The sequence below is a fragment of the Tachypleus tridentatus genome, chromosome 13 (genome assembly GCF_004210375.1).
Source record: "Tachypleus tridentatus isolate NWPU-2018 chromosome 13, ASM421037v1, whole genome shotgun sequence".
Taxonomy (NCBI): Eukaryota; Metazoa; Arthropoda; class Merostomata; order Xiphosura; family Limulidae; genus Tachypleus; species Tachypleus tridentatus.
The window spans coordinates 118,914,852-118,927,647 of NC_134837.1; the positions used below are offsets into that span (position 1 = coordinate 118,914,852).

Sequence of the window (12,796 nt, forward strand, 5' to 3'; positions counted from 1 at the left end):
TTTGACAGATGGTGTATTTTAATATTATGTAGCTTATGTATAGAGGTTAAATCTGACAGATAGTTTATCCTTATTGTTATCCTTAGTTTGATATTATTAATTAAATTATTTGGTGAGTAAATGTTTCATGAGTGTTTAGTTTTCCATAACAAGAGAATTAAAAGCACTTGTTCTAAAGTAAACGTTGTGACAAGATTAGTTACATAATTCGGTAAGAATCGTATGTTCTGCTTATAATTAATTGATGTTGAGGCTATTGAACGTCGCGTGAAATTTATTGATGTCGAAAATGTAGAGATTTCTAGAAAAGCGAGCAAACGATTAAGTGCTAAACGTATAAATAGTGTGAGACGAGCGAAAACAGCTGACAAACAAAGCAGATGAGAAAGTAAAGTCATGGGAAGTAAAATTTCGGCCAGTGAAAAGTTAAACATAAAGTTAGCTGCGGTAGGAGCAGAAGGCGTAACTATTAATATATTAGAGTAAAACTAATAGTTTTAAATGAGATAGAAAGTGCAGTTTGTCCATCAAACCAAGATTTAAAGTTATTGAACCAATCTGAGTACACTTTTACAAAAGTACGAAAAACAGAATAGCAGTATGCGACAATGCTAATTTATGCTATAATTGTAAGCAATTTATACACGAAATACTAGTGTAATAGAAACAGAGGTAGATAGTTTTTGGCTTGTCAACTGAAAGTTTAAAATAATTGAATAGGCCTAAGTAGACTTTGACAAAAAAGAAGAAAACTGCATAGTGTTTATGATATAACTGTGCTATCCGTTGTGTAACGAATTTATGTACGTACGTTTTTGCGAATATATGTTACTTTGAGAACAAGTGTAGTGTATGCTATTCGTTTATTTTTTTGCATTTATCACCAAGAAGTTACAGACACCTAATATGGAAGAATCCTTATCTCAATACACATTTTATTCAACCTACTTACCAAATAATACTACTATATAAAATAATAATAAGAAAGAGCCCTTTGACTTGACACAGTTTTACCGACTGTATAAGAATTTCTGACCTGGTCGTTTAACTAAATTGCATTTCAAGTTGAAAATACTAATACAAAGATTAATACGTTTCAAGATATTCTTTACAATCTGTTCATACTAATGCTTTATACATTGTTGATAGCGAATAATATTGTCCAGTTGATTGGTTGTTGTTCATCACAAGCTATACAATGTGCTAGATGTATTGCGCCCATCACGGGTATCGAAATCCAGCATATTATGTTATAAACTTTCAGAGTAAGGCTGTACCCTAGGGGGTAGTTTGACTGAAAATATTATAGGAACAAATTGTGAGTGTTAAACCTGTTTTTTTTTGTTGAGTTGGTTAAACATGCGTGCCATTTCAGCCGTGAAGGCGTTGTAATGTGATAGTCAATCCCACTATTCGTTGGTAAAGAGTAGCCAAAGAGTTGATGGTGGATGATGATGACTATCTGTCATTTCTTTAGCCTATCACTGCTAAATTAGGGACGGCTAATGTAGATAGTTATAGTGTAGCTTTGCGCGAAATTAAAAAACAAATACACTGACCGATTAATGATATTCAACCATAATTCCTCCAACCCATTTATAGCGTCAGAGCACAGAGCGTGTTTCTGGGGGTATGAGTTGCGAACCATGATTCTTCGAGCACACTAACCTCTTGACTGTAAGGTAAATCAATGAACGAGATTTGAAACAAGAAACAGGTTTAATGCTAGATCTTAAGTCCTAAACGGATTTTGATTGGTTCACTGGAGACAAATCGCTTCAGCTTGCAAAGTATGGAATATCATGATAAAACTTGCCTAATACATAGGATGAGAGGATCCGTTGAGTTGACAAAACGTATGAATTTCTTCTGGAAAGGACAAGCAATTAGATTAATCTGAAATGGAATAAAGACACGAATCGAAAGTTGACAAAACAAAAAAGACGCGAAGATCTCTATTTTATTTTTCTTCTGAGCGAAACTTGTAACCTTCTTTCACGGGCTTTATCGTTACGATATATTTTTAGCCCGGATTAGACCTTCTTTGAGCATCTGTTTAGACTCCTTTTTGTCAAAGGACTTACGAAGAAATTCAGCTTTACACGTTAGCATGACGTTAATATTCCCCTTATCTTCTATTTTATTTCATTTTAGATTGTGAAATGAAACCAGTTTTGATAATAAAGCCATCTGCGTGTTTACATTTTGTTTAGCGTTAAGCAGAAAGTAATGCAATAAACTTCCTGTGATTTGTTCACTACGACTACATCGAGAGCCAATTTTTAGAGTTATATGCCTTCAGGCTTACCGCTGAGCCACTTTGAATAGAGGGGGTTCGTGTTTAGATGTTTGTTTGTATTTTGAATTTAGCTCAAAGCTACACGAGGGATATCTTCGTTATCCGTTCCCAATTTAGCAATGAAAGGCTAGAGGGAAGGCAGCTAGTCATCACAATCCACCGCCAACTATTGGGCTGCTCTTTTACCAATGAATAATGGGATGTATCATCACATTATAACGCCCCCACGACTGAAAGAACAAGTATGTGTGATGGGACGGAGATTCGAACCCAAGACCCTCAGATTGCTAGTCGAGAGTCCTGCCACCTAGCCATGCTGGGTCCGTGTTTAAATGATAATAGTACTTAAATGGTCGTGCATGCCTCAACTTTGAAATATGAAAACTCTTGAAAATCTGGGTATATAATGTAAATTTGAAAGTTAAAAAGAAATCACGACAATACTTGAACCATGTCGATAGGAATTTGAAAGAAAATCGAAAGATGGTAATACTATAAAACCAAGATGGCTCGTGTAAACCAGAATAAAATTAACAACGGTACTGGAATGTCAAACCATAAAGTTCGGCGGGTTTTGACCATCTCAGTTAATAAAAATGATCACCGAAGAAATAACTGAACGAACCATAATCTCGAAAAAATTAACTCTCTAAATCGGCTGTGACAGAAAGTTTCTACTTCTATCTCCCATTTCTATCGAAGATTACCGAAACGACAGATGCATGCTTTTTTCTCTCTCTGTCTCGTCGAACTTGATCAGATAGTAAATATTTATAGTAAAAAGGAGTTCAATAAGATTTTAAAAACCTATTTCTGCGTTTCTTTGCTAGTTGTTTTATTCATTTTTCTTTGCTGGATGACTTATTGATGAAACTGATAGAGCCTACCTGGAGAAATGTATTCGAATACATACTTTAAGCTTTGGGTGCGTTATATAGGTGACTTTAGCGTAGACGGTGGATGGTAGGGTGCAACTGTTTAGATGTGTTTCTTCTAGTCACGAGCTCCAATACTGTCACCAAATATGCTGGTTTATGTGTATGTTTGGGGAGGGGGAGGGGTGTATAAATTATGGTTTTTGTGGGTGTTTGTGGTTATGGTGGGTGTTGTTAACGTAGGGCGGCTGATGGTAACCAATCAGCAACATCTGTTGCCACAAGGTCTTTGTTTCGCTCTTTTAACCAAATATCGGATGGTAACCAATCAGCAGCATCTGTTGCCATAAGGTCTTTGTTTCGCTCTTTTAACCAAATATCGGATGGTAATCAATCAGCAGCATCTGTTGCCACAAGGTCTTTGTTTCGCTCTTTTAATCAAATATCGGATGGTAACCAATCAGCAGCGTCTGTTGCCACAAGGTCTTTGTTTCGCTCTTTTAACCAAATATCGGCATTAATTGTCATTTCTGCAGCAGTTTCAACAACTGTGAGTGGGTTTATCAGCATGTCACGTTTAGGTTTTAAACTGGTCTTTTAGTTGTTTTACCTCGGTACTAGTTTCTATGAATTCACGGCTTATCGGTAGTTAACCAGTTGACGTCTTATAGTAATGCCATGAAAACGGTTTACAGAGCTTGATTGAAAATGTTTATTACAAGTCGCTAATTGCCTACAATACTTTAAGTGTTTGAATAACATCTGACTATATTGTCACAACTAATTACTTGTAATTACTGAAAATTATGGTACATTAATTGCAGGAAGGGGGATGGACACCGAAATTATTATTTTTAATATCATAGAATAAAGCTGTCTAGTTTAAGTCTTAAAATGAAGAGAAACGATGCGATTAGAATTAATGCGAGTTAATACCCTCAATCTGTGAGGGTATTGCAATCGGATTTGTGTGTATGTTTGTCTGTATTTCTGTACGATTTTCTCGAAAACTAATGCACCGACGTATACGAAATTTTTATACCAGGTGGAGCAGTTCTCCCTAAAGTAGAGTATTTTGGATCAACTTGAAGCAATTTTGTACAATAGGGAGACAGAGTACTCTCGAGATTTTCAATTAATAACTGTAGAGTGTGATGGAAATTTTACCTCATTTCATGGACACATTAAGGTTGAGACTCCTCATTACATTACAAAACAGTGACCAGGATCGTTGATCACTCTGTGTTTAAGAATTGTTGAAGGTAAACTTTTACGTTATTCAATTTAAAGGTATGCACCCTCGAAGAGGAATGGTGATACGAGAGAATACAATATTTCTGATTGATGCTGTTTAACCTAAATTTCGTTTTTAATGCGGGTTCTTTCTGATTATTACAATAATATTGTTGTAATATATGTATGTAATGGTGCAATTTGTTAGTTAGACGGAATTGCGGTTTTTTTATTTTTACGTTAAGACAGGCTTAAAAAAATTCTAATTTGGTGTCAAAGTTTTTCTTGTAAATTCGAGACTGACTTAATAAATACGAGGTAGTTGTGATTACTGTAGTGCGAGCTTTTTTTTTGAGAAAGCAGTAGGGAAAATCAGTTTGTTTGTTAGCCATCGCGGTTACTTTGTAAATAAATCTATTTGAGTTTACCTTAGTCCAAGATTATTAGAGAGACGTGAACGTTATTCGTAACGTAGGCCTACAATAATTTACAATAGCGGAAATGTTTAATCTGGGATAAATGTTAAATTACCTAATTTTTTTTATAGTTGATGCGGACTATGCTCTGAATTATTTTCGCCAGATAATTTTAAAATAATCCGTCAAAGAAAGAGCAAATATTATAATAATATCGTATGAATAACATGAAATATTAAATCAAATGAACCATACAAGTATATTAAAAATATTTTTTTTGTTTATATGTATTTTTATGTGAAGAGAAATCTTGTGAAGAGAATGTAATATAAGTTATCATGGAAATGACTATGCGTCAGAAATGAAAGTGGTTTAATTCAGGAACATCAGAACATTCGGGATTGACTGTATTAAGTAATGACATTTCCGTGTCACCCACACCACATTTAAACTATTGTTCCTCATGTTTTTGAACTTGGATGGTAAGTATACCTGAACAACTTCTCCGTATTGTAGTCGTGAATGCCTTCATTATCTTCTATAAATAGCCTGCTAATTGTGCTCTGTGCACGCGCGTTAATTTTTAATAAAATAAATTTACCATCAGCAGCGGCACTGCTCTACGAAGACATGAAATTCTTAATAATATTTATATGATTCGTAGACTAGAAACATAAAAAGAACCGAATCAAGTAAAGAAGAAAAACACCACCTCAATTTAGAAGCTTAGAGTAACAATGAAGCTATAGCTGCTATTATTGGGGGAAACACTCCATCAACATTTTAAATAGGGAGGGCGTTTTATTTTTAAAAATATGGATCAGTACCCAGTCCAAGTAATAAAGAAGTGAACCAATATCTAGTACACACTTTAAATAACAAAAACCTTAGCTTTAAAAAGTTGCAACAAAAATGATAGAGTATGTGAGTTAAAGGAATGACATCAAAACTGGCGGTCAAACTGGTAACTACATTTGTAGCATTGATAATAATTTTACAACAAATATTCATTCAATAGCTAGCTAGGCTGCGTTTTTTGCTAAACTTGGGTCATGATGGGGTGTAAAAGAAAATACCTAAGGTGTTTTTAATTAAATATGATTTTTTTTTGTCGATGCACATCAACAAATTACTGCAATTAATAAAAGTGACACTCGACAGTAACCCATATTAGCTTTAGAATCACAACCATATTATTCAGAATAGGCCGTATTTCTCCAAAACAGTGTTAATAGCTTTCTTAATGGTAACGCCATGGAATCTAGATTAACAGTTTTTTGTCATCGCTCCAGTGTAACTGGTACAGCTGTATCAAGTACCATTATTTATGCCAATTGCTTAAGCTAATATCACGTGACGCTAAACGTTATTTAATTAGGACAATTTCATAACACTTAGTATATTTGTGCTGAAATGTTGCCAATAAATAATCAATAATAACTGTCCACCTGTATGATTTTTTTTGAAAACTTGAGCTAGAAACTGCTAATCTGGATTACTTGGTTCGACCAGTACATAATTATCTATACGTCCTTTCACCTTGTAGTTTTGTTGCTCTAAATAAACCATCTTTAATCCAAATGACAAAAACTAAAAACTATCTGATTTTACTTTTAGATGAAGCTTTTGTAAAAATCTTAGGCGTGCGAAAAATTTTGGTTTTTTCTTGAATAAATTTGTTCATGCAGCTTATGAAACTCCTAATTGTATGTTGTAAAGACCTGTATCAAATTTGAAAAATGATAATAAAACTTAAATATGTTTTTTTATCAAATAAATTTTCCACAATTTTGTTGTGAAGAAAAAATATAAAAAGAAACTCAATCAAAATAAGATTGCCTTGAAATTCTGTGTATCAAGTAAAAGTTCAGCAGGACAATAACACTGAAGATATGTGATATTTGGGATTACCACAGTCCGAGGTACAAAAAGTGGAAAATCGCTAAACTTTAACTTGTGTTAATAACACGCACAGTGTGTCTTGCAGGTCGTTTTGGCTGCACGACACACGATAGTGTGCCTTGATAAAAGGTTTGAACCAGTAAGCAGTACAGTTAATGGTATTAAATGTGTGAACCAGTGCCCAGTCCATTTAGTTGTATTAAATGTGTGAAACAGTACCTTGTCCACTTAATTGTATTAAAAGTGTGAACCGCTACCCAGTCCATCGAATGTCACTACCAAAGTAGGTTGTGTTCTGGTTTTAACCAGTAGTTTAAAGAAGCTGTGTATGTTCGAAGGATTTACAGAGTAGACTTTCTCTCCCTTTTCTAGATAAATCCATTACATGTATTATTATATTAAGGGGTTAAAAATCACATACTGTGATGCATTTTTACTATACATAAAAATAACGGCATAATTAATTTTGAAAGTTGACGCTTTTTAAAGCGTTAGGTTTCAAACATTATTGGATTTGACTATTTCTACGTTATTTATATGCAAAAACGGCTCGTTTGGGCTGAGAAAACACTTTTACATAGAAGAGCGAACTCAACAAGTGGGTTTCTCGTCATCACTGATTATTTCTACGTTAATTCTGTTTAAAACTGAAGTGTCACGTGTCGTAATCTTTGTGACGTAGTTGATTGTTAAATCCTCCCGGAAACTGAATTGTCACGTCTCTGAAACCGTAATGTTGTAATTGTTTTCTTTAGAACCTGAAAAAAGCCACAGAAACTGATATCAGTTTCATAAATACTGGTCCTGTGACATGTTGCGTTTTTATTATATTATATTATATTATATTATATTATATTATATTATATTATATTATATTATATTATATTATATTATATTATATTATATTATATTATATTATATTATATTATATTATATTATATTATATTATATTATATTTTATATTTTCAGATCGTTTGTCATGAACGTTAGTTTGTTTTTCTGCATCGAAATTGTTTTATATAATGTCTGAATGTTTCGTTAGCTATATTCCATCTGTACCTGTGGATCACGGGATCGAATCCGTTCCCCGAAAGTGCTCGCCATTTCATCCTTTAGGGCGTTATAAATATCGGTCAATTATACTACTCTTTGATATAGAGTAGCCCAAGATTTGACCGTGGTGACATTGACTAGCTGTTTTCTCACTTTCTAGTCTATCACTTGATAATTAGAGAGGTTCAGCGTGGACAGTCCGCAAGTATCTTTGCGCGAAATTCAAACGCAAATTGACGTAACCCTTTCTCACACGCGTGACGCGTGCATCAATAATAATTATTTTATAATTTCCTTTATAACGGCCCGGCATGGCCAAGCGCGTAAGGCGTGCGATTCGTAATCCGAGGGTCGCGGGTTCGCGCCCGCATCGCGCCAAACATGCTCGCCCTCCTAGCCGTGGGGGCGTTATAAGGTCAATCCCACTATTCGTTGGTAAAAGAGTAGCCCAAGAGTTGGCGGTGGGGGGTGATGACTAGCTGCCTTCCCTCTAGTCTTACACTACTAAATTAGGGACGGCTCGGTGCAGTGGGCTAACAACCAACTCACCTAAATACCTGTTGAAGCATCCGCAAGCGATTGCGGCCCTATGTTCCTTGATGGAATCGAATGAATGAATGAATGAATCTCTTTATAACATATATATCCTAAAAACTGAAACATAAAGAATCCAGGAGCTTATAAAAATTTGTATTAGTTTTTTTTATTTTTTTTAATAAGGCACCAAACGTTATATTTGACACAATGAGTTCATTGTAAAGACTTACGGTATAATTCCAAATTTCTGGTCGTTTGGAGAACTTTTTTTTAAGTGTCCTTTTATTACAAAATTGCAATTCTTTGTATAACATTTATGAAGACGGTTCTTCGTGGTTCTAAAATATATTCTTCATATTTTGCCTCAGATAATCGTTTTGTGGCCAATTGGGACGTTTTTAGACAAACACTGTTTTATTAAACAACTTTTATTGACTTTTTATTACAAGTGAGTAATGTCGTTATGCGAAGGTTGTATTTCATTGATCGCTGAGTATGTTAGTCACGTCATTGTCTTTAGTCTATTAACAACTGAAGATAGTACTAACCACGAAAACCTAATCTGTGCCTATATTATTTATTTTTGTATCAAACAAAACTGAAACATAAGAAACAGGAAGGAAGCTGTCTCGAGAGCTCATCACGTTTCATGCACCTTACGTGTTCATGAGGTCTACCCCAGCACATTGTAGAACAAAGAATAACTACGCTGTAATACAGTTTAGTTTCCCTTAATTTATGCGAGTCATTCAGTGTGGAATGGACGCATTTAAACCCACACTGAGAAAGAGTGAGTCCTACTGTCTACTTAATAATCTTATATAGAGTATTAATTTGGCAATATCAGAGATTTTGGATTTCTATATCGATATTGTGATTTTAATGTTACAACAGATGTTAAATGTTCACACTTGTTTTCACTCTAGTGTTAAATTGTAAATATCCACACCTGTTGTCACTCTAGTGTTAAATTATAAATGTTCACACTTGTTGTCACTCTAGTGTTAAATTATAAATGTTCACACTTGTTTTCACTCTAGTGTTAAATTATAAATGTTCACACTTGTTGTCACTCTGGTGTTAAATTATAAATGTTCAAACTTGTTCTCACTCTAGTGTTAAATTATAAATGTTCACGCTTGTTGTCACTTTAGTGTTAAATTATAAATGTTCACACTTGTTCTTGTTGTCACTCTAGTGTTAAATTGTAAATATTCACACTTATTGTCGTTTTATTATTTTACAATTAAATACGAAATTTCATACTGATAAGATTTCTTATAATTTTTGTGGTTTCTTAATCAATGTTTATTTCCCTTCACAGGTTTGTTGTTATTGTATTCCCCATAAAATCTCGCTCCCTCTGCACCATGGGGAACTGTAAGCAGTTGATGTTGGTGGTGTGGATCGTTTCGTTATTGATATCGCTACCGGTTATAGCCAGCAAGGTAACTTGAACAACGATTATGTTTTTCTACACTATATTCCTATATAACATACGAGAAGATTCACGCTGTTCACGACAAGACAACAATCGAACAGGACTGACAGAAGCAGACAGTTTTGTTTTAGTGTTGAAGTACAGGATGAACCAACGAGATATCCCACACTGATAAGTGTGATAAACTAACGCACGTTACTTAAATAGAACATCTATAGAGCAAGTACACCTATCACTTGGAACACTTGGCTTGTTACAATGTCACTCAGAACACTTGGCTTGTAACAATGACAGTCAGAACACTTCACTTGTATGAATGACAGTTAGAACACTTAACTTGTATCAGTGAGAGTTAGAACACCAGACTTGTGTCAATGACAGTTAGAGCACTTCACTTGTATCAATAATAGTTAGAACACTTAGCTTGTAACAATGTTACCAAGAACACTTGACTTGTAGCAATGTTATCAAGAACACTTGACTTGTAGCAATGTTACCAAGAACACTTGACTTGTATCACTGACAGTTAAAACACTTGATTTGTATCACTGACAGTTAGAACACTTGACTTGTATCACTGACAGAACACTTCACTTGTATCAATGACAGTTAGAACACCAGACTTGTAGCAATGACAGTTAGAACACCAGACTTGTAGCAATGACAGTTAGAACACCAGACTTGTAGCAATGACAGTTAGAACACTTGACTTGTTTCAATGACAGTTAGAACACTTGACTTGTATCAATGACATTTAGAACACTTGACTTGTATCAATGACAGTTAGAACACTTGACTTGTTTCAATGACAGTTAGAACACTTGACTTGTTTCAATGACAGTTAGAACACCTAAATTTTAAATGTTTCAACACTCATAGAATATGGTCATTCAAATGTTAGTATGTTGTATTATTCCCATAAGACATTAGTGAGATATAATGGTATTTAGTCTGCTAGCGTTAATAGTAATTCACCTGTCAACTATTTTCGTTACTAAGAGGTGATTTTCTTTGTCGTTCAGTAGGTGTCATTCATAACAATGTTCTCTAGGTAACAGTGTTCAGTTTGAAGTTCTTTTAGTCAATAGAAATAAATATTTCTTTTAATGCTTATCAGATGATTCTAAGTATCTAAACACCCAAACAACAGTAATTCATTATTAACGTTTTAATACACACACAAAACTAGCTCTGAAGGACCCTCAGTCCCATAGCAGCTGTTGATTTTGTGTTACCCGTCCTTACTAGAAGTTTGTTGTCCAATAAGTTTGTTGATTTTTTTCATCAAGTCATCTTGTCACCCTGGTTTTATTAAATCACGAGCGGGGCGAAAAAGAAGAAATTTCCGAACTCCCTTTTATATTTGGCCCCAAGCGTCTGTTTTGAGTTCAAATAATATTGAACCGGATTCATTAATTAATTCGAGTTGACCTTGTCAAGAGTTACTGATAAAGGGTGGAATTCCCCAAAACCAGTAAAACGCATTGATAAATTCTAAACTAAGTGAGAAATCGGGCTTATATCTGTCTTTTTATTCTGTTATATGCTTCTATACAGCTTGTGTATAACCTTCTTATAGCGGTCGTCACAGCTAAACTAAACCTTGACCAAAATCGACAGTTCCATTTGTAATTTTGTGAAATGTTTACCGATTTGTTACAGTTTTCTGATACAGAAAAGAAAATATATGCTCCCGTATATTGATGTTGTCACCTAGAGATTGTTTGTTTGTTTTTGTTTTGTGAATTTCGCGCAAAGCTACTCAAGGGCTATCTACGCTAGCCGTCCCTAATTTAGCACTGTAAGACTAGAGGGAAGGGAGCTAGTCATCACCACTCACCGCCAACTCTTGGGCTACTCTTTTACCAACGAATAGCGGGATTGACCGTCACATTATAATGCTCCCACGACTGAAAGGGCGAGCATATTTGGTGCGACCGGGATTCGAACCCGCGACTCTCAGATTACGAGTCGAACGCCTTAACTCACCTGGTTATATTAAAGATGTAATACTTCGTAGCCATTTACTTACGGAATTTGCCCCCAGCTAGTACAGCGGTATGTCTACGGATTTACAAGCTAAACTCAGGGTCTCGATATGGCTTTGCTATAAGAAAAAACACTCTCTTACGGAATTTATAATTTTACTTCTAATAATTCAACAATATTGCTGTTTTATCATATATCAACAATGTTGTTATTTTAATTTTAATAACTCAATAATATTGCCATTTTACTTCTAATAATTCGATAATATTGTTGTTGTTTTGTCACATATGAACAGCATTGTTACTTTACTTCTAATAACTCAATAATATTGTTGTCATTTTATCATAAATCAATAATATTGTTATTTTACTTCTAATAACTCAATACTATTGTTGTTGTTTAATCATAAATCAATAATACTGTTATTTTACTTCTAATAACTCAATAATACTGTTGTTGCTTTAACATTAAACAAAAACATTGTTATTTTACTTCTAATAATTCAATAATATTGTTGTTGTTTTAACATAATTCAGTAATATTGTTGTTTTAACATAATTCAGTAATTTTGTTATTTTACTTATAATAATTCAACAATATTGTTTTATCATAAATTAATAATATTGCTATTTTACTTCTAATAACTCAATAATATTGTTGTTTTAACATAAATCAATAATATTGTTATTTTACTTCTAATAACTCAATAATATTGTTGTTTTAACATAAATCAATAATATTGTTATTTTACTTCTAATAACTCAATAATATTTTTGTTGTTTAATCATAAATGAATAATATTGCAATTGTATTTCTGATAATATGATAATATTGTTTTATCATAAATCAGTAATAATGTTATTTTACTTCTGATAACACAATAATATTATTGTTGTTTTAGCATAAATCAGCAATTTTGTTATTTTACTTATATAATAATTCAGTAATATTGTTGTTGTGTTATCATAAATCAATAATAATGTTATTTTACTTATAATAACTCAATAATATTGTTATTTTAACATAAATCAGCAATTTTGTTATTTTACTT

At 33.5% G+C, this 12,796-nt stretch overlaps 1 protein-coding gene across 1 annotated transcript in view; it reads left to right on the forward strand.

The window, feature by feature from the left end:
* Positions 1 to 12,796, forward strand: part of LOC143239621 (galanin receptor 2a-like) — a 28,487-nt gene that overhangs the window by 2,060 nt on the left and 13,631 nt on the right. Inside the window, exon 2 of the mRNA XM_076480911.1 lies at positions 9,640 to 9,763. Coding sequence (XP_076337026.1) covers positions 9,640 to 9,763 — 124 coding nt within the window. The remainder of the gene's footprint in view (positions 1 to 9,639; positions 9,764 to 12,796) is intronic.